The 22,385-nt window shown below is 35.7% G+C and overlaps 5 protein-coding genes across 6 annotated transcripts; all 5 read right to left on the reverse strand.

Annotated features, from left to right (window-relative positions):
- Nucleotides 1-835: 835 nt before the first annotated feature.
- LOC105174475 (L-type lectin-domain containing receptor kinase S.4) lies at nucleotides 836-3,408 on the reverse strand. Its single transcript, XM_011096594.3, has one exon. The coding sequence runs from the start codon at nucleotides 3,002-3,004 to the stop codon at nucleotides 956-958; it is 2,049 nt and encodes a 682-aa protein (XP_011094896.1). The 5' UTR covers nucleotides 3,005-3,408; the 3' UTR covers nucleotides 836-955.
- Nucleotides 3,409-4,858: 1,450 nt separating this feature from the next.
- On the reverse strand, nucleotides 4,859-7,442 carry LOC105174476 (ribulose bisphosphate carboxylase/oxygenase activase, chloroplastic). Of its 2 annotated transcripts, none has more exons than XM_011096595.3 (7): nucleotides 7,283-7,442; nucleotides 6,531-6,847; nucleotides 6,326-6,431; nucleotides 6,164-6,249; nucleotides 5,596-6,068; nucleotides 5,199-5,480; nucleotides 4,859-5,093 (listed from the first exon to the last, which is right to left on the reverse strand). In XM_011096595.3, the coding sequence occupies exons 1-7, from the start codon at nucleotides 7,328-7,330 to the stop codon at nucleotides 4,981-4,983; spliced, it is 1,425 nt and encodes a 474-aa protein (XP_011094897.1). In that variant the 5' UTR covers nucleotides 7,331-7,442; the 3' UTR covers nucleotides 4,859-4,980. The 2 variants fall into 2 exon arrangements, with proteins under 2 accessions (XP_011094897.1, XP_011094899.1); XM_011096597.3 differs by having other exon boundaries at nucleotides 5,164-5,480.
- Nucleotides 7,443-8,950: 1,508 nt separating this feature from the next.
- On the reverse strand, nucleotides 8,951-10,679 carry LOC105174477 (protein PSK SIMULATOR 1). The gene has a single exon (XM_011096598.3). The coding sequence runs from the start codon at nucleotides 10,443-10,445 to the stop codon at nucleotides 9,039-9,041; it is 1,407 nt and encodes a 468-aa protein (XP_011094900.1). The 5' UTR covers nucleotides 10,446-10,679; the 3' UTR covers nucleotides 8,951-9,038.
- A 2,123-nt stretch (nucleotides 10,680-12,802) lies between these two features.
- LOC105174478 (glycosyltransferase (DUF604)) lies at nucleotides 12,803-15,916 on the reverse strand. Its single transcript, XM_011096599.3, has 3 exons — nucleotides 14,484-15,916; nucleotides 13,359-13,904; nucleotides 12,803-13,254 (listed from the first exon to the last, which is right to left on the reverse strand). Exons 1-3 carry the CDS (start codon nucleotides 15,261-15,263, stop codon nucleotides 13,144-13,146), a joined length of 1,437 nt encoding a protein of 478 aa, XP_011094901.2. The 5' UTR covers nucleotides 15,264-15,916; the 3' UTR covers nucleotides 12,803-13,143.
- A 550-nt stretch (nucleotides 15,917-16,466) lies between these two features.
- On the reverse strand, nucleotides 16,467-17,369 carry LOC105174718 (transcriptional regulator TAC1). The gene has a single exon (XM_011096906.3). It carries the CDS (start codon nucleotides 17,234-17,236, stop codon nucleotides 16,712-16,714), a length of 525 nt encoding a protein of 174 aa, XP_011095208.1. The 5' UTR covers nucleotides 17,237-17,369; the 3' UTR covers nucleotides 16,467-16,711.
- Between the last annotated feature and the right edge of the window lie 5,016 nt (nucleotides 17,370-22,385).

The following is a 22,385-nucleotide window of genomic DNA, read 5'->3' on the forward strand; positions in this document are numbered from 1 at the left end:
GCTTTATTATATTACAATCCTTGTGTTTCCTAAGCCTATAAAATTAGCATAATATATGACAATAGTGGGCGCCTGACCATAGTTCCACTATGTGAGATGCCGTTGGTGGTTGCATTCTCATTACATGTTTTTCTTATATTAACTTTTCAACCATCTCCTAATGTTATCAATTTTACCTTTACTGATTCTGATGTTTTTCTATCACAAAGAATTTTAACGTGTTTTTTATATATCACTTTAACTTTAATAATTTCGTATTGAATTTAATTCATTATCAAATTTTAGACCGAAATAGAAGAAATAGATATATTGGGGTTGGCTTTCTACACTTTCATAGTGATTGAGGAATTAATAATGCTAAAATCTTATTTCTAAATGAAAAAGATTTTTTTTTCAAAAATAAAAAATCTTAGAACATGAAATTTTATTTTAAATTTTGGATGTTGTCGCCAAAGATAAGGTCGTGCTTACTCCAAGGGGCGAAACCTCAAAGAGGGCTCCAGAAAACTTCAATTTTTTTTCACCCCTCATACTACGGAGGACTTGTGTCCGGCTCCACTAAATTCATTTGAAATTTCGAACTTGACAAGTAAACAACTTGTCTTCATATATTCTTGTTAAGCGTGCGGACAGACCTGTGTCTGGCCATGTGCAATTTGTTCTATAAAAGGAATCACGCATATGATCGATGTTCACATGCTTCATTCATCTAAACGGAATATATGTACAAGGCCCAATGGTAATTTTCTTGAATATTCAGAAAGTAGTAGTCTTTCATTCAGTTCAATAAATTTGTATGCATTATTTGGAGAAACATGAACTCTTGTTGGGAGGAAAAGCAGAAACAATGGCAAATTAGTTTTTTGAAAAATCTGATGATCAGTCTCTTCATAACATTACAATCATAAGAAAAAACAGTAAATGTACATATATTTGAGGATGCCATAGTGACAAACTATCTAGCTTCGCCTACGCTACGGAGAAGTGTAAGAGGTGAAGTAGAAATGGATGCAAAACTTCTATCCACATCCCCATTAGTCATCACTGTGTATGAACTTGTCTTCTCAAATGAAGAAGATGCATATGAATGCAAATAATCCTCAAATCCTTCCTCATCACCACAAGCCCCCGGGGCCCTCAAAACCTCCGGTATTTCAACCTCGCCTTCCAAATAACTCACAACCTGCCTCATGCTAGGCCTTGCTGATTGTTGGTTGCTCGAACACATTATGCCCAACTTCAATATCATCACAACCTCATTTTCATCAACATCGCCCTTCATTTTTTGGTCCACAACATCAAGAATGCTTCCTTCTTTCCATTTGTTCCACACGTAATCCACCAAAACTAAGTCCTCTGGCCGGGCTTTGGATTCAATAGGTCTACGGCCGCATGCTACTTCAAGCAGTAGAGTGCCGAATGCAAACACATCAGAACAAGTTGTGGCCCTCCCAGTTCTTGGCAGTTCCGGTGCTAGGTACCCTAGCGTGCCCACCACCCGAGTTGTACCTGGATTCGATCCATGATCGTATAGTTTTGCCAGCCCAAAGTCCCCAAGTCGACCATTCATTTCACCATCCAGCAGTACATTGCTAGCCTTGATATCTCTATGTATGACGATTTGTTCATATCCTTCGTGCAAGTACAAAAGCCCTGAAGCAACTCCTTTGATAATCTTCAACCTTTGTTGCCAACTCAATACACGGTTTGGTTCATCAAACAAGAACTTGTCTAAGCTTCCATTAGGCATAAAATCATAAACGAGAAGAAGATCAGCTCCGCGCCTGCACCATCCCAATAACTGGACTAAATTTCTATGGCGAAGTCTACCGATGCTAGAAATTTCAGAGACAAATTCGCGCAACCCCTGTTTTGATTCATGTGAAATACGCTTGACAGCAACTTGGGTTTTTGAATTAGGCAGTGTCCCTTTGTATACTCGGCCAAATCCGCCAAAGCCGAGTAGCTCACTGTCCTTAAAACCTCTGGTGGCTTGCTTGAGCTCTTGGTACTTGTATCTATGCGGGACAATGTCAAGTTCCCAAGATTCTATCACTTCTGCGTTCTTGATTTTCCTTATCATCAAAATAGCAATCAAGATTGAAGCTAAAACGAAAACAACTGCCACAACTGAGAGGCTTACTATTAGGCTGGTGTGTTTCCTTTTCGTTCCTGGAACTAAGGGGAGAGAATTCAAATCTAATGATTTGGCTTCTCCATTTATTTTGAAGCTCCAACCCAGAACGTAATGCGTACTTGCAAGCAAACCTGTTGAAGCCGAGAACCCAACATACATACTTTCATCAAGAATCGGAGATAGATCCATCTGGAAAGACAACAGCGGAGTTTTGGGCTTCGAAGGAGAGGGCGAAAGTGTAACATTCAGAAAATTCGTAACAGAATCATACACGATCCATGCCACAATGGGCTTGCCACCCTTGAGATTGAGGTCCATTTTAACCGAATCATCGCTGAAATACGCTGCTGCAGCAGACTGATTGGACTCCAGGCCGTTGATATCGATGCCAACATGGTTATCATTAATGTCTCCAAACTCAAAATCTTGAACAGTATCAAATTCGACTGCGAATAGGTGGTTGGAGAAGTTTCCAACATCGCTGGAATTGAGCAGGCCGAGGTACTGGCTGGGTAGAGCTGATTTTAGTTCTTTGGAAGGTGCAATCGTGAATGCTAGGCCATGGCCGCCGAGTTTCGGGTACTCTGGATGAATGGAGAACACGAAACAGGTTGAGAAAGAGAAGACAGTGCCGGTGGTAGAGTTCTTCAACCGAATTGGTGAAGGATAAAACGCATGTCCTATTAGCCTGCTCGTCTCGTTGGTTAACCGAAGAATCCCATTCTTACCAATCAGGGCAACCCCATTCAAACTTATGTTGGTTTTGGGGTCACCAAATCCAGTATAGGTAAATTCATCCATCTGGGATGAGGCTGGGATTGATAAAAAAGTGAAAGAGAAGAGGAGTATGAGAAAATAGGGCGTCATTACAGAAAGTAGAGCATACAGGTTTTAGATCAGAGCTGGTGACTCAAGAACTGATCTTCTGAATTGATCTCGTCTGCTGGGTAATCAACTTAAAGGACTGATGGAATTTTGGTTAGGTGCCCTTTCTCTAAAGAGATGTGAGCATGGATAGGGTAAAAAATAGGCCTTTATTGCTGCTAGCAAAAAGGTAATGTGTTGAAATTAATACCACATGATGGGCTTTAAGATATGGTTAACGGCAGGAATAATAAGTTTCCATCCATATTCGTATATATCACTGCAGAAGTAGTTGTAGTAACAGAGAGCCCATCGTAGTGTTTTCTTTGTATCGCTGATGTAATTAACTGAACTTTTCACCTTTCTCTTTCTGGGCCGCAATTTTACTCATGACATAAATCTGTAATAGTTTCACTATCACCTGTTCCCCTGACACATGTTGGCAAGAAATCAGAAACTCTGATTAACAGATTTCAAAATTCCAAACCAAATTAAACATGATATAATTATAATGACTCTTTCTTCTTCACTGTCGAACTACCCTTGTTTTTTCTTTTTCAGACAGGTAAATTCGGGTAATTCCTGTTTCAGACATCATAAATTCATATTATAGAGAAGAACGCGGTTACCTGAGGAGGAAAAAGGAAATGTACAAGAAAAGCAAAAGTGGAGATATGACCTGCTACGACTTCATGAGAAAGCAAGTCTTGAAAGGTTCCATTATCTTACATATATATTTATTTATGCATACCTTCTATGTCTTTCAGATTTTTTTATTTTTCCCCTTTTGACCCAATTCCTGTTTTAAATGAAGAGGAGGGACTTTTTGTGCAAATAAGTGAAACTTTTTAGATAGGGAAATTTTATATATAGCAAAAGAAGAGTATCCGTGAGTTCAGTAAATCATAGAAGAATTACAGCATCAGGGATCTTTAAAATCTAATTTTAAGCCAAAAATTAGAAAAGAAATAAAAAAGGTGTGTTTGCATATTTTGAAGTCTAATTGGAAAGTACAGTGGAATAAAAGAATCTTAATTTCAGACAACCACACTTGTTCAGTTGTTTTAGAAGTCCAACTGTTTTCAACTTCAGCAGTCAGGAACAACAACAATGTGTGCCAACTCCAGTGTTCAATGCACACACACACTGTTGGCAGGTAGCGCCAGGGGATGGGACATGACTCATTTAACGTATCAGAAAAAGATTATTGTATTAAAGCATTTATTCCACTTTACTTTAATTATGTCTGGAATATTTATCATGATTGTGAGCAATAGTATTAACAGCGTTGGTCATGCATATTGTATTTTTTTATTACAACTTGAAGGCTGCCAACAATACAGCAAGTTACGATTTTGAGGTAACTGGATCAGACCCATTCCTCTGTTTAGATTCCCAATATGTTAGATCTGCATAAAATTTTGGATTTAATGCAATTTATATTTTTAATATTTTAAATAAGTAAATTAATCTGTATGAAAAAAATAGCAATTTATCTTTTTGTGTGTTTTTTTTAATTAAACAATTTACCATTGATACTTAATTTTAAAAAAAGTAAAAGGATAAATTGTTGCATTTTAAAAAACACAAAGGTAAATTGCTAAGAAAAATTTCATAGAAGGTAATTTGAATATTTGCAATATCACTGAGAATTAAATTGCATTTTTCTCTAAAATCTTGTGTAATTTGTGATTGCGACATTTCAAAACCCATAATTCTTAATTTTATAATAATGGTTTAGTTGGAAACCATTTCAATCGAAATTGTTTTGCGAAAATTAAAATTTGAAGTACCTCAATGGGCAATTCTTCAAATTTTCAAAATATTTCCACCTTAAATAATCTTTACCAATTAGGCTTGAAGGACAAAACATGCTAATCTTTTAGGCATAGTTTAGTCTATATTGACTAGCAACTCTTACATATATGTCCGGAGTAAATTACATTATACTAGTATACTGCAAACTAAACAATTGGGGTTTAGTTGTAAACACAACTTCCATCATCACTCCTTGCAGTTGGATCAAAGTTTTCTGCATTAGGATCAGTGCAGCCTTCAGGAACAGGAACTGGAACTTGCTGTGCTGCTTTTCCTGCAAACAAAGCTAGAAACTCTTAGCAATTGTTCTAAGTAATTCATTTGAACCCGAATCAGATGCAAACCTCTTATTGAAGCCCTGTGGAGGAAGAGTTCTAACCATAGAAAGATCCATTCTTGATGGCATCCTCGTTTGCGTCGCCCAGGGCTGCCTCCTTCAAGTACTTGTCGGATAATTGCACTCTCTTTACGTTTTCTTGCTCTTGAACAAGCATGTTGCCATACTCAAGGAGCTTAGCAAGAGTCATTTTTGGTTGCTCGAATTCTGGAAGTTTCTCCCTGGAATTTACGAGCTTTTTCCCTATGTTTTCCACTCCTACACTTGCAATCCATTTCCTCACTTCATCATCGTATACTCTGGCTCTGAGAGCACCAAAGAAGTCTGCAGAGTGCAGAGAGATCAAGAACCTTCATCAAACATGTTGTTTGAAAGGATAGCTATTACAGTTTCCATCTATGGCCTCTTCAATCTTCAAAACTAGAAAAGGGAAACTTACCAATAGATTGTCCAGGGAAAGTGTCAACAAGCTTCACAATGTCTTCTTTCGGAACATTGTCCGTTCGGAAGATACCAGTACAAACACCAATTCTGTCTTCTCTGGTAGGAGCCCAGTAGAATTTCTCCATACGGCCGTCACGAATGAGGGGAGCATACAGAGTTGAGAAGTCATTCCCAGTGACTATGATTGGGACTCGAGGATTTTCCTGTTTGTTGTACATTCCAGGGAGTTGAACATTAGTTGGATTATCAGCAATATTCATAAGGGTAGCATTCACCATCTGGTTGTTGACTGTATATTGCGTGGTTCCTCCAAGCCTACCGGCACCTGCATCAAGATCATTAATAAAGAGCACACACATTTTCCCCTTTGCAATTCTGTCTGCAGCCTCACGGTATCTTTGCCTGATCAATTTCGCAGGCTCTCCAGCATTTCCACTTTCCAGTTCTCCCGCGCTCATCATAATGGGGCTGGAGTTGTCCGAACGGAAAATGTAACGTCAGTGTGCGAAGCAGAAGGCTTCTAAAATACAAAAGGAAGAAGATCAACTAGATGGCTAACTCACTTGATTCCCAGTTTTGCAAAAACAAGCTCACACTGGAATGATTTCCCCTGACCCTTACCTCCCCAGATGCCCAGGATGAGAGGAACCTGGAAGAATTTGAACAGTGTCATCAAATTTGTTCTCCTTTCATTACTAAGAAGCATTCTAAAAACAGTATCAAACCTTGATGTTTGGCAGGTTCATGAAGTTTTTAGCAATGTGAACGACTAACTTGTCCATGAATGCCGGGGCAATGTAGTATCCATCCATGTTATTATCAAATTCGTATCTGAATAATTATAGTGAACTCAATGAGTAAAAAGATTCAGGCTCCGATCAGAAAATGAAAAGAAAAAAAAGAAAATGTTTATATGATTAGAGCCCTTACTGTCGCAGACCAGCACTGAGATACTCATAGGAACTCAAAACAGGATCATGGGTGCCAGCTCCCGTAGGAGCCTGGAAAAGGGTGTCGACCATTCCCTTTCCTCTGGTGATGTCCTGCTGGTCGTCGGATATATCGGTCACAAGGCCCTTCCATCTGTCCTGGTCGGTCTGTTTCTTCTCGTCTACCTCTGCAACAACCTTAATGCTCCTGGATGAAATCTTGGAGTTGTTGGATCTTGAGTTCACCTTTTTCAGACTGTTCCCAAAGAAATTCGTGCTTAGAACAGAGAGCCCTGCACTGGAACCGTTTACATTCAACTGCACCAAAAATGTATTTAGTGAGCCATGACTTTTTAAATGCCGCACATCCATTTTGGGTATGAAAGTCTACCGACTCCAGACAGTCAAGCAAGTATAAGTAGCTCAATTCTTCTGTTCTCCTGGTACTAGTTACTCATAAAAAAAATAAAATAAAAATCAAGCTGATATAGTGTAGTCAAAGTTCATATTCCATTGAGTTATTCATACAAGCAGACAACTACTGATGCGCTGAGTTACGATTATCATGAACGACGGTTTACTTTCAGAGGTAATTAACAAGTGAGAGACGATCGATCAACACAAAAAAAACAATGGTTTATAGTGTGAACGAGAACAAATAAATACGTTCGATAGTTTCTAGGAATAAGATACTCATGTAACGATGGATACTAAATCTGTAAAAGGATGAAAGTGGCGGGAGAAACGTAGTACCACTGCTCTGTTAACAGCTCCAAAAGTTGTAGAAACAGAGGTAGCCATTTTTGAGTTTCTTAAGAGTTGTAGTATTGATGAAAAAGTTGGCAAAGAATGATTGGCGTCCGGGTTCTGAAATAGGCCAAAATCTTTGGTACCTTGGAGAGTGTGAAACGGGTAGGAGTATTTATAAGGAGGCATGGGAGAGGGACATGATATGTTGTGGGGTAGTTTAATTTTGGAAAATATCCTACGGATTGGCTAAGACTTCCCAACTGCCATAAAAAATGGGCTTTTTCTTTATTTGCTGAATTAATAAAAAAAGGGTTTTTTTTTTTTGGTTGGGGGAGGGGGGGGGAGGGGGTGTTTAATAGTTTGATGAAAGGGTACATAGTATTACTTTATTTTGGAGATATTGAGGTGGGGGCGCGGCCTGAACTGCATATAAAAAACAAAATGGAGTCTTCTAGGAATAGGGAATTATTTGGAGAGTTTGAGGTTGGGGTTTAAACTTTTATTTCCTCCACAAATATTGAGTATGAGTAAATGGCTTCTATTCTTTTTTTTTTTTTTTTTTTAATACAAGAAAAAGACTTTTGAATGGGATTGGGTATCTAGAGAGTGCTAGTCGAAACATGAACTTCTTGTGTACTATCAATTTCTAGAGACTACTTTCGTCCTGAAAGGAAAATTAATGAAAATCAAAATTATTTTTATAGGAGAAAAAATACATGTTTTATTATTTTAATTTTCCTGTTCTTTCAGTGAAACAAGCATTGCAATTACAAACAAAACTACAAAATACCCTGAGTCTACGAATTAATTTATGAACTGAGGTTGACAAGTTAAATGGTTGTCCGAATTGCAAAGTTGTGGAGAATTTAGAGGGCACTTGCCGCACTTCATCTCCAAGACTGAAATAAGGTTAGTAGGATTTGAGGAATCTTAGCTGTGATTCTTGTGATTATAATAAAGGAATTGACCACTTATACTACAGTTTGAGGGCAACGTGATTCGAATTAAATTATTGTTAATCATTACGATATTATTATTATTATGGAAAAAATTAGGGCGTGCAGCATACTTTGTTCTTGCACACAGTGCAACAGTAATTGCTAGTTACGAATTAATTGGTCTCGACAGAAATCAGCTCTTCAGGATTTCATTCGGGGGAGTTGGGTAATGAGCATGAATCCGATAATTATAGTACTCTCCAGTCTCCATGGGGCAGTAATAGCTTAGACAATTGCCACTCTGTTTCTTCACAGACCTAAATAAATATGAAGCCAGTAAGTTTTGGAAGGCTTCTGTAGTTCTGTTAGTGAGAAGGCGAGCAATCCCTTTTGCTTACAAATAATCGAAATAAAATGTCATATGCTTAATGTTGTCCTAATTAATATTCTTCTTGCATGTGTGAATGAAAATATTCATGGAGGATTGATGTCTTTCAGCATTGATTATTGGTATGAATATGCTTCATAAACTGACATTGCTGGTCTAAACTTTACTTGTTTGAAGGAATTTAATCATAATAAGAAGCATTACCAAAAATGCACTGTGGATCACCCTGAACCTGAAGAATAAGTAGTCAAATTTATCCCTGTTTTCAGAACATATGATTTCAAACAAATCAATCTCAAGAGACAAAACAGGGAATTGATCAATCAATGTCAAGAACATGATGAATAAATGAAACAAGTAGAATTTTGAAGCTATCTTACTGCGTAACAGTCAGAAAAGTACCTACTTTATTATATATATACACCAACATAAATCACACATATACTCGGCGATTTTCAAATCTATACATGCAACTCAATCCAACCAAGACCTCAGCGACAGCAGCTTCTGTCTTTTCTTTATCAGAGAAATGCAATGTCTGCAGCAAAAGCACACCGGGTTTCGAATCAAACTTCATCTTCTCCACATTCCTCTCCATCTGCCACCTCACCGTGTTGTGGGCCATTGGTGCAAGCCATCCCATTATCTCTGCCATGGCTCCCCTCCACCCATCCGCTAGCAATGCGTCATCTTCCTTGCATTTCATGTTTTTGCTCAGTTTTGTTCTCACCAGGGCTTTCAGATTTTCAGTTAGCATTTGGTACAAGGATTCACGCTCATAGCGGCCTATGGATGCTGCTGACTCCAGGTACTTTTCTGCCAACAGAATCACGTTGGCATAACGCAATGCCAGCCCTGAACCGCCCAGCGTTAAGGGCCCTGCAGAATGAAATACTCTGTTGTTTTTCGCTACTACTTCTATGTATTTACCAAAACAATCATATTCATTCACGAGAACATCGGATTTTTGGCTGTAAGATTGGAAAATTTCAGGCTTCGCTTCTCTCGAATTAATAGGACCCGAATGAGGAAGAATTTGCTGCTTTATCGGTTCGATCAGGGAAAACTCTTTCTGCTCCTGAAAACAAGCCATTTCCGGCAAGGAAAGGGAGAGACGAACAGGAATATATGGCTTAAAAACAACGGAAATCCTAGCATAAACAATGATCACAATTCTCGTCATCATGCTAACAATTTCATCAAACGTTTTGCACCAAAGGGAAATCTCCTTAAAATTGCGCACCTCCTTCCGCTGATTCTCGAGTTTCTGATTAAAATGATCGAAATTTGAATTCGACAACTGCATATGACCCTTCTTCCATCCCTTCACCTTCCTCTCTGAAATCTCCATCTCCGCTAGAGCATCCAATGCTGCGTGCAAATTTGACGTGGCTGAGACTAATTTCTCCATTTTCTGCACTTTCTTTTCAATCACTCTCGACCCGTAATCCGATTTCCCGAAATCAACGATCCCGAGTTTCAAATCCATGTAAACAAGATCAAACCGATCGAGATTGGCGTCACTGCATTTCTTGCCTAAACGAGAAATAGCAGCGGCAGCACGATCAAGATCTTCAAGTTTCTCAGCACATGCAAGGCTCAACAGAAATTCCTCATCCCTGGAATTCAAGAATGCTACTCCTTCGGATTTGACGACGTCTTTTGTTAGTCTGGTAATTTCTTCATCAGAGAGAGACTTGTAGAGAGAGATTAATCTTGACATGGTTTTGGCCGTCTCAAATGCAAGGATTCCCACTAGCCCGGCTTTCTTATTGCGGCGAGTGGGAATGTCGCTTAATATCTCCGGAAGCCAACCCATGTTCTTCTTCAATCCAACCATGAACGTAATTAAGGCTAGGTGTTGTGTAGTGGTTAAAGGGTTTTAGAATGGAGGGTATTTGATGAAGGGTTGAACGTTGGAAACGAGAAGCAGCTTCCTGGGATTTGCCATTGGGACCGGCGGTGAGATACGCGTTTGGAGTTTGGACGTATAATAGAGAGTTGGGGGTTCTGCACAGACAAAAACTGACAGGTTGGTTTCAAACTGTAATGATCAATTTGGAAGTGGGGAAGACGGGAGGTTTTGCGTGTCTAGATAAGGGATTGACGGTCATATGTATCAGAGAAACGTTGTTAGTATGAAATGATGATGATTGATGGGTGAGGTACGGGGAATACGATGAAGCGTTTGACTTGTTCTTACTTGTGTTATACGGAGCACTCTTTATGTATTTCTTCGTTACTTTAAACGTTACAAAGTTAAGGTGTTTACGGTTTATATTACGAGAAAAGAGTTTTGAACCACGAAAAGCGTACTACCTACATTTTCCTGAGGAAATATATTTTTGAGGTTTATCGGATTAGAAGTGTCTATATATGGTTTTCCAATACATAAACTCTCTCGGACAAGTGATTCGTTTATTTTTGAGCAACAATTCAATAATTCATAAAACAATTACATGAGTGTGTTAAAATACACAAATCTAAATTAGAGTTTTAGCTATTTTTAAATCTTACATGTTATTTATTTTTATATTAAATATGTTTCTTTGTGAGATGTATCTCATTTAGGCGAGTATGTTCATTATCTTTTCGAATCGAAATTTTGATACGTCGAAATAATTTATCAAGACACCATCTAGATCAATTCAATAAAAATTCAAATTTTTATGTTTCAATTCGGTATTTTACCGAATTTACCAATCTTTTTTAAAGTAATTCCTCCATCTCAAAATTAGTTAATACTTAATAGTTATATTAATTAAAATAATTAAATTTAGATTTTTTAAATAATTTGGTATTTAATATTTATTTTTTATATTTATGAAATATCTAAAATTTACAATTTTGATTTGATTCTATATGGTTATCCCGAACTGCACATCTAAATTCTAAAAAATTTTATATCGAAAATTTGGTTCAGGTTTAATTCGACCGAGTACTCGAATCGTGAAAACACCTAATTCATCTAACTCGTTTCAACCAAGTTAACGTAGTGTTTGATGTAGGAATAATCTTTTTTATTATTATAAAAAGAGCAAAACATCTTAAATAGATTCGTTATTCTCAAAAGAAATATATTGCATCATCTATAATTATTATATTTTCTTTCTTACTTAATATTTTTTTACACATCACATCAATATCATCATTATATTTTTATCTCACGATCGACCACGTAGTTAAAAAAATACTCCATCTCAACCAAAATTATTTTCATATCATTTTTCCCATTAAATAAAATTACAAGTAATCACACCCATAAACTTCTGAACATCGTACCAACCAGCTCAAAAGGATATAGCGTTTAGTATATGTGGCCTGAATGTAGATTAAAATTTGAACTTAAGAGTAAAATGTTTTATTAGTAATAGAAAATTAGTATTATTGCATTCATTATTTTGAATTAGTTCTTTTTTCTTTTTCTTTTTTCAAAGTGAGAGTTGGTTTTGAAAATTAAAAAATTGAGCATGCTGCATTGGGTGGTGCATTAATATGGACAACATTTGCATTTGATCACGTGAGCATAAGAATCTCCATTTTTCACATGGGTGCATGATTAAGGGGATGTTCTTGCAACATTAAATTAAGTAATTTTTATTTAAATTAAATTAAATGGAAGTGTTTATAAATATAACTTATATTTATGTTTTTTAAAAATTTTGTTAATTTCAAACACTCTAATTTTTTGTATCTTAATCATTTATCACTTTTTCCAGAACTAAGTACTTTTAAAAACAGAAAAGTTTTTTGCAAATACCCCCTAATATATAATTATCCATATCTTACATGCGTTGTTTCCAAGTAGTAACTAGAAGGTATTACATGAAGAATAGACCATTTATGAGGCCCGTTTATATGGACGGGGAAGCGCAGGCCAGGTGCTTGCAGTCCGGAGCAGCAATTGAGTTCGACTGTTGGAGGCTTAGGCCTTCCAGCGATAATTGACTTCATTGATTTTTAATATTTTATAAATTATAATTCTCAATATAATGTTTATTTGGTGGAATTCTTAACAATAAGAATAATATTAAATTAGCTACCATCTACATATTTACATAAGTATTATGAAATTGTAAACTCAGACACAATATCATCTTTTTAAAATTAAGTATTTCAAAATCATTGCAATTATGATGAGATCAAACTAGGCCTAAAATTGTGTTTTTGTGTAAAATAAAGAAGAACGCTGAAAAATTAACTGAGGAAGAGAATTGATAAAGGAGAAACCAGCAAACAATATTTTCATTTGGTTATTACATTATAAAAAAAAACAAACTCTAAAACAAATAGATATGATAGCGTCTACTGTATTATCATTGCATCTTATATATCTCCTTTTCCTTTCCAACGTAAATTCAAAGATTCAAACTAAGGTTCCGTTGACTACTGCAGCCACCATAAGCATCCTGACGAAGCACCTTCTGCATTCAGTTGTTGTACCTAGCCACCAGTCATGCCAAACTTTGGTGACAGAAAACATCGAAATATTCCCAATTAGTGGTAAAATCTTTCTTGTAATAATTTCACAGCGTCGTCTATGGAGGTGTTACTGATTCCCATCGATTGCAGCCTCTAATCCTGACTCGTACATGGCCGTCTTGGTGGTCTGAGCCACCCATTATCTCACAGCACTGTCTACGTGGTGCCTGTTTTTCAAGAAAAACATGATCGACCACACCAACAACTCAGAAAGTTAATCGTAACATGAATCGTCGTACAAAACAAGAAGACAACGTAAGTACGCACGTACCTTGGTCCATAATCGAGAATTAAGATAGGTAGCAGAGACATTGAAGCTCTTCACCATATAAGCAGCCGCAAAGTTATTCCTGTCACACTGCTTCCATTGCATAGACTGAGGCCTCCTGTACCAGGTCACCGTATTCCCATTTCCAAGCTCCTGAGCGCCGTCAAAGTAAAATATGACGGGTCTTTCACAGGGCTCCATTCTCAGGACCCGGGTATTAAACGTGAATGGCTCCTGACTCCAAGTCCTCCACGTTAGAAATGTCTGCAACGGGGTGTTGAGATCTTTTGCTCTCACCAAAAACGGGTACAGTTGCACGGTGTAGCCCCAGGATACAGAAACGGACCAGTTCCGGGTAAGGTCATAGCAGAAACTCTGCTGTAATGCTCGGCCGGAGTCGTATTTGTAGGCGTTCATTAGCTTCCTGATGGAGGCAACCCTGTCCATGCCTGGAAACAAGGGTTGGAGGTAGTCTAGATGGTGTAGTGAGACTAGAGGGGCTAATGGATGAGCTGAAAGTAGGCCGTATGGGCTTCCTCGTATATCCAACTGTATAATTAGCCCAAATATAAATTAGCTCATGTAATCATAGCTATCGAGAGTCACACGGGCAGAAAACATAATGCCCGAAATGCAACATTAAAAATAACCTAACAGAAACGGAAATTGCTTGCCGCTTTCCTTGCAATTTAATGTTGCATTCTTGTTTTTTGAGGCCTCGACATTTACGGGTTGCCTAATATGACAAAATCTATATATACCCTTCCATGCATTTTGTTCTCATTAGCATCGGTCCCACAATAAGAATTCAACTAAAATTGCAAGTGACTTCCTAAACGAATGATCTTCAACACTATTATTGACAATACTAAAATTAGACACAGAGAATCACGATCTTTAATGTTTTAGCATTAGTCTCCATTACCTTTATTTGTGTCAAAACAAGTCATCAAGAACAATTAATTAGTCATTTTTGTCTAAAAGTGTCAACAATTATCCCAATGTACTAATAACCAATTTGGGTTCTATATTCCGGACAATAATTGCTTTTTTAACAATGAACAAGATTTCATAATTTGTTGAAGGAAAATTGAAGGAAAAAACATACTCAGGATGTTTAATGAATACCTGATGAAAACCAAGTTCTTTGGTAATAGGCACCCCAATCTCACTCATGCAACCCCCAATCTTCTGATCCGACCCGTATAACTCCGCATACCGATCAATGCACCCATCCAAAATCCTGACCAGCTCCGCCGCGAGCGGGTAGCTAATGGCAAATCCAGCGCCGCCGTAACCCATGGTATAAGAATGCTCCACATCTTGTTCAACACTCTCCGAAATTCCGCCAATATAATACATCTGTTTATAATCATATTTATTCAGCACATTCACCAAATTCTCGGTGAAGAAAACTGTGTCGTCATCTCCCATCACAAACCACCTTACATTGTCCAATCCAAGCTGGAAATTCTCCTTCACAATACGCGCGATGCGGACGGCGGACCTGGAGCCATACCAGCTTGTGTACTTAAACCGGGCCGTGTCAGCCGATACTTTATAGGGAGGCGACGTTTGAGGCCAAGGCTCGTCTCCCAGCGCCGGTTCGTTGTCGAGCCAGACGAAGCCGCGAGTTACATTGGGTTTCCACCAGAGCTCACAGTAGTGGCGTCGCCGGCTCCACATGCTGGCGGTGCCGCCAATGCCGAAAAGAATGTGGGAGATGTTGGTTTTGTCTTCCCGTGGAATATTGACCAACCGATGGTGGGAAGGATGGATGATTGTATGCGGGTGGATGATTCTTTGATCGCATCCCGGGCAATAGAATCTCCATTTGGAGCCGGGGAAAAGGGAAAAGTAACAGAAAGAAAATATAGCTAAAATGCAGATTACTGGAAAGCCTTTCATGAAATTATAGGCATCTCTTAGTTCCCTGATATATTTTTTGGAAGGATTTGTAGAAAATCCGGCGAAATATAGGAGGAGTTTGGGATGACAAAGGGAATCCAACTCTTGTCAGAAGCAGTTATGGGAGTCGAGGAAAGTTTAGCATTGTTGCTCCTTTTCTTGCCATTTTTATGCCCAAATAGTATATGAATAAATTAATGAAGATTCAATGGAATTAGCTACGCGGCTGAATTTTCTGCGGGTAATTTGAGCTTATTTATCTTTGATTTTCCTTTTTTTTCTTTGTCCCTTTATATATTTTTGTGGGGTGGAATATAGATTTATTGCGAGTGTCTCTCTCCCTCCTTTTTTTGCCCTTTTCCTTTTTCAGGAAAATTAGCTGGATAATGTTAGTGGCAGATATGAAGAATGGAATTATGGTTGCATTTGATGGGTGAAAACTGGATGGAATGAAGAGAGGCGCACGGAACTTGTCCACCCATCACCATCAATAATTGACGAATCATGAACACAGAAATCAATTAATATTAATGTAGCTAGTGGTGGATTTTGCTTTAGTTAACCTTCTTCAATTATATATATCTATATATATGGCAATGCCATATATCTTTAGCCTCATTAAATTATAAAAAAAAAAAAATAGTTTGGGAGTAAGTAGTTTCATATTACTGCATAAAGTGAGATAATAAAAACAAACATATTAAGCATTACTTTTGGGTCAGTGCATCAATTTGGAGCTAAATATTTCACTGAAATGGAACCATTTTTTTTTTGAGGGGGTTAAACTTACTTACTGATAATATATATTATGGTTAATATTATCTCAAATTCTTGCTTCCTTAATTAGTTTAATTAACACTAGAATTCATTAATTAGATGTGGTTGATATCTTCTTTAGTAAATCATTGTACGTATTATCATCTCAATCAAAGTTTAATTTGTAAACAGGAACACTTGCATTGTACTTGGATTTAAAAACATTTAAAATCTTCTTTTGTCCGTTTCAATTTTCAGTGTGCAAGATTTTTCATTAATTCTTCCTCTTTTAATCAGGGTTTGTATATTTTTTTAATTTAAGTTGGTTCATCATATATATTTCTTCCATACTTAATTTGTTTTCATGATTTTCAAATTCTGAAAAATGTTTGGCAGATTAACAAATTTAATTAACATGAAGCTATGCATAATTAATAAAAGAGGAAATTAGAATAGATGATTTGGAAACGGGAAAAGCAAAGAGCCATGTTTACATATCAGTAAAGTTTGAAAGAACTAACCATATGTATATATGTATGTATATTTCTTGCTTCCGCTCCTTCATCAAAACTCTTCCAGTTGAGTAGATCTATCTGCTCCAAATACTGATGAATAGAGATCCAAATCAGAAAACATCTTCCTTTATTTCTCTCTGATTAAAGCTTTTCCCGCATGTATATGTATAATTCCAACTATTGCTTTGACTTGGCATCATGGGGCTCAGGTCCTAATCGAAGTTCAAGGTCCAATTCCCCGACTACTCTTATGTTATCCACACGCTTGTCTAAAAGAGTAGCAGCTGCTTCCTCTTCATGATCGCCACTGTTCAGTGACGGCGCCTCAGCGAACAACGGGAGACGATGTATCAGTTTTTCTGTACCAGGTGGGACAAGATCACGATTGCCCTCCTCAGTTTTACCATCAGAGAAGTGCTTTTTCAAACTCAACTTGTCGCTGGAAGAAGAATCGGGTGGAGGGCTATCTTCAGAATCCGTAGTGTTCTTGGTGATATCCAAAGACAGCAGGTTTTCGCAGGAAAACTCTTTGAGTTTTGCTCTATCCTTGCGATGAATATTCATGTGGCCCCCTAATGCTTGTGCGTTTGAGAATCCTCGTTTACAGAAACTGCATCTGTAAGACCTCGTCTGCACTAAATCATCGCTCCATATAATCATTTGATCTGAGCTGGTTTCCAGGCCTGGAGGATCTATATCCATTGCTGGACGGGATATAGATGGGGATCATTAATCGAGAATATTAAGCCAAGTTGAAACTTGAGAGTTGAGGTTTTATTTCTAATTTCAGGATAAATAATTTATATTGAAGATGGTCAAATGGTCGGTCGAAAACATTTGTTTTCTCCTTGGTTTATATTTTTGATCCAAAACTATAGCAAGCGTGCTAAAAGTTTAGTATAGATAATTAAAGTTTAGTATAATGGAATATGTAATAATAATTAATGTCGTACTATTATGTATTATATTAATTAAGGATGTGATAAGGCGGCCGGAAATGTCCTTCCCAACTTTTGCGAATAAAAATATTGTCTACTTCTCCAAGTTCCAGAGGGATTTCCCTCCAACTTCGCCCTCAAAATACATCAAACAATTTTCAGAGTTAGTATTTTTTAGATAATTATTGCAGTAATTCTTTTTCAAATTAATTAATATTTTGATTCAATATTATTTTTTAATTATTTTTCTTACATACAACAGTGCACGCCTACAAGTGAGTGACCTCATCATCATCGAGCTAGCAACGGTTGACATAAAATTTTCACAGATTATAATAATTATAAAAAAACAAGCATCACTCAAGTTCAATAAACAGAATATTGTATTTTTATGTGGGCTTCTTCATTTCAGAGTGGGGATCCATAGTCCACTACAAAAGAAAAATAACTATTAACTACAAATCAAAAACTAAGATAAATAATTTTTAATGATCACGATTAAATAGAACTAATACAAAAATATAGATTTTCTATGAAGAAAAAAGTTTTTTGACTATGGCAAAAATATTTGCTATGACTTTTAGTCATGACAAGTGTTTTAGTCACCCTCGCAAATACTACGCCAACAACCATTGCAGGTAAGTTGTAATCAATGACTATTTGCTACGATTATTTTATTTTTAACCATGACAATTAATCATAATTAAATATTGTATTTATTTATAGTTTGATTGGAGTAGGACGGGAAGGTATGGCGAGCAATCAAGCATGCAGTTTCCAGGATGATCATTAAATTGTTAATTTGTACTTGAAAGGATATATATAAACGACTATATATGTATGTAAACATACATTGAACTCATCAGAGTCAGAGGTAGTTGAGATGGAGGGGACTCAAACTGTTTATTCAATTCTTTTCAATTAATGCACGCTTGGAGAACTTACAATGCAAAGGTCAACCCTATTTTTTAACATGTTATTCATTAAGTTAACTAATATTGCTTTCTATAAATTATCGATAACATTTAATCCTTAATTACCAAATAATAATAATAATAATGGGCCTGCATTTCAGCTCCTCCTCCTTTATTCCATCACGTAATTTTTTTTTATTTTAATTTTTAGTTAAATTTGTTGCTGTCCAACATTTAGCATCATGTTTGGGGGACAAGAAAAGAATTAAACAAGAATTTATTTTAACGAAGACTAGGTTCATTAAATTTGTATTATTTACATGATAAATATAATATTAATTATTATTATATGATTAATATAACATTTAAAAAAAAAAAAGTGATCAATCGTAGTGAATCCAAATTTCTCCATGAGCTGCCTCCCGCCTGCATGCTTCCGATCCATATCCATGATTACTCGCCTCAAAAGCTACTCATTCTACAACTTAAAAGATAAATACATCTTTTTCTTTGTTTTTTTTTAACAAAAATCTCAGGTATACGGCACCGTAGATATGTATTAATATATAAATGAAAAGTTAATACGTATAAATAATAATTTTGACCCAAAAAAGATTAATATAAAAGTATTGATACAGATTTTGTAACTACATTATAGAAAATGGTTAATTATATTTTGTCATTTAAACTATGATCGTTTTTATACTTTGTCATTTACACTTTTTTTTTGTGTCAACTTATCATCTCAACTTTACAAAATTTTGCACTTTTATCATTTATAACTATTTTTTAATTAAATTTTTTATTTGTGCATAAAGTTCACATGTGATACTTAAAGGTTATATGATGTGATATTTTTCACATATGCACAATATATAATGTTTATTCGATAGAAAAATTAACAATAAAACAATCGTATATGGCAAAGTGCAAATTTCGCAAAGTATTATTAACACAAATAAAAATTCTGATGACAAAATATAAAAACGAACATAACCCGAATGAGAAACAATAATTTACCCTATAGAAAATGATGTTAATTAGCTAGTATTGCTTATGAAATAAATATATATAAAAATATACGTATTCAGTTGTAGTAATTAATTATAGAGATGGTATATATAGGATTGGTGTAGTGCAGTTAGAGGTGGGCGTCTTTGAGAGGGTGGCGTCACAGTAACGCACGAGAGGCGCAGCGTGTAATGTGAATAGGCAGTTCGCATGACATTGTGACGTGGGTTTAGACACTGAATACTTACTAATGTTGTTGTGGTATTATTAAGTACTAACAGGCAATGGATGATTGGAAGGTGTCGAGTGTAGACACATCCCCAAATACTACACAAAACAGAGATTTACCCAGCCTTGATTTAGAGTGGTGGAGATGGAAAGAGGTGGTTGATGTTACTGCACATGCACACAATAATGGAACAAATGTAGTGATTAATGAAGATAAACATGGGTTTCAGTCCTTATCCTGCACCCTACATCACCTCATCATACATCTCACCTACACATAACTTACTTAAACAATTACTCCACACTTGCAAACATTAGCTTAATTCGATTAATAAGGAGTAATTAAAAAATATTTTTGTACCCATGCACATTTATTGTAATGTCACATTTGTACTTTATTATTAATTTGTAAATATATCTTTTTATTGATCTTGAAACTTCTAAAACATTTATTTAATATGTAATAATTTGATATTTATAACAAAAATGAGACTAATCAGAATATTTGTGGTAATTTACGTATCAATTCAACAAACACGGCAAAGCTGATATTTAAGGCTCATGCATGTTTCCCTATTCATTTCCTTTTATTTTATTTTTTTAAACGTACTTATATATCTATATTTCAATAAACTATTCAATTAATTCATTATTCGATGAATACATTAATATAATTAGAAATAATATAATATAGATACAATAAATATTTCATATAAAATGAGATAAATATTCATATATTCAGTCAGATTTAAATCCATAATTTAAATTTATTTATAGAATTTAACTTTATTACTAAATTAAGACATTATAAGTTCACTTTCTTTTATTTTTGCAAATGATAAAAATTGTAAAGGACTAATCATGTGGTCCGTATAAATTAACGACTTGCGACTTCGGACCAAAGTGGTCTGATTTCTCTTAGAAGCAAATAGATCGGTTCAATCTTAAATGATGGGCTTGCACTACGTACTTTAAATTTTGATCCAAAAGTTTCAATTTGGACAGTCTAGTTTTGCACTCCTGTAGCCTTGTCCGTCGTCCCATACAGATAGAGACATACAGTTGCATTTTCAGACTTGTTAGAATTTTAGTCTCGGGATAATTGATTTTTTTTTTTTTGAAAAATATTGATGGAGTTAATTAAATATGGTACAAAAATATTATTGAATTAAAATTTTTATATATAATTAATGCCCATTTGTTGATGAAGACAGGTATACCTCTTCCCCAAATATTACCTCAATTTTAAATCTTGTAAAGCATAAAAATAAAGCTGCAGATTAAGAATTCACTTGAATAAAATAAAAGGAATTTTAGGATCTATATATGTATATATTATTTTAGTGTTAATTCATGGCCTGTCCATTCAGACCAATAAATAGGTATACATAATTAAATTATATATTAATTGATGATCTCGGGACACAAGATCATATCCATCGCCATGCAAATATACTCACAGTCACAGCTGTCGAAATAATTATATATAAACAAGCTGAGATACAGATCGAGAAGATCCAAATTCTGGAATCAAAAAACAATTATTCCTGTAAGTTTCGTATATACTTTAATCGAAATATCTCGGAATTAGGAAATGCTCTAAACAGCTATGAACATAGGAATTACACCCCATCAATATTATTCCTATGATGCCCTAAAATTCTCTGGTAATTACTACTTAAATATTAATAATTGGTGAGAAGCAGACATCTGATAACCCATGTGCGCTTTCATCGCTTCAAGTTTCACTTAAATCTCTCTGCATTTTCATCAGAACTAGTTTATGTAGTTTACTCAAACAAGACAAACAATACCCAATCAACTTCAAACCCCTTTTTGCACTTATATGGAACTTCGACAAAATCAAAGCTAACCAAATGTCTGTTTCCAAGCAAGTAAATTAATTACTACCAACACTATATATAAAGACGACAAGAGATCAATTAATTTTAAAGAGAAATTAAAAAAACCACGTAGAAACTCCCAAAAATCCCTCTTACTTCAATTCCAGGTTTTGTGTTTTTCCCACTGCAACCGTAATTAAGAATCAAGAATCACGGATATGGATATATTGGCCACTCATCGGTTTACGAAATCGATAACTTAATTCAAACTCATCCAGAATAATACTATCTAATTTATATAATCACACACACACACATACACACATGTGTGTGTGTGTGATAATGAAAAGCAGAATATCACGAGGTGGTCAAGCCAAAGTTGAAATGGAATTTCTTAGATATATATATATAAACCCTAGGTGCATGCCTTGTTTGATGCCAAACAGGGAAAATGAAGGGGTCTATATAGTACTATTAAGTATTTTGGATATATACATATATATATATATATATTATTTATGATAGAGCTAGCTAGCTAAGTAGAGCTAGGTAGGGTTTTTGAGGATGATGATTATTACTAATTAATACTCTTTATTCTTCCTCATTAATTTATACGTACGTACAGATATATACTCATTTTATTCTTAGATTTCTCTCTCTCTCTCTCTCTATATATATATACTTGAGAGTTGAGATTAATAATTATTATATATGTATTGCAGAGCAGAGAGGAAGAAACAAAAAGAGGCGTAGTTAGCGGGAAAGAGTAGTGATGATGCAATAATATTCTGTGTTGTGAATAGAAAAGGGTATGTGTGGAATACTTTAATGGATTGATTCCCGTCGTAGTTGGTGGCAATTTTTGGAAGGATTTGAGAGATCATCCATCAGCAAAAGCGAAACAAGAGAAGGCAAG

The sequence above is a fragment of the Sesamum indicum genome, linkage group LG11, assembly GCF_026168435.1.
Source record: "Sesamum indicum cultivar Baizhima isolate 11 linkage group LG11, ASM2616843v1, whole genome shotgun sequence".
Taxonomy (NCBI): domain Eukaryota; kingdom Viridiplantae; phylum Streptophyta; class Magnoliopsida; order Lamiales; family Pedaliaceae; genus Sesamum; species Sesamum indicum.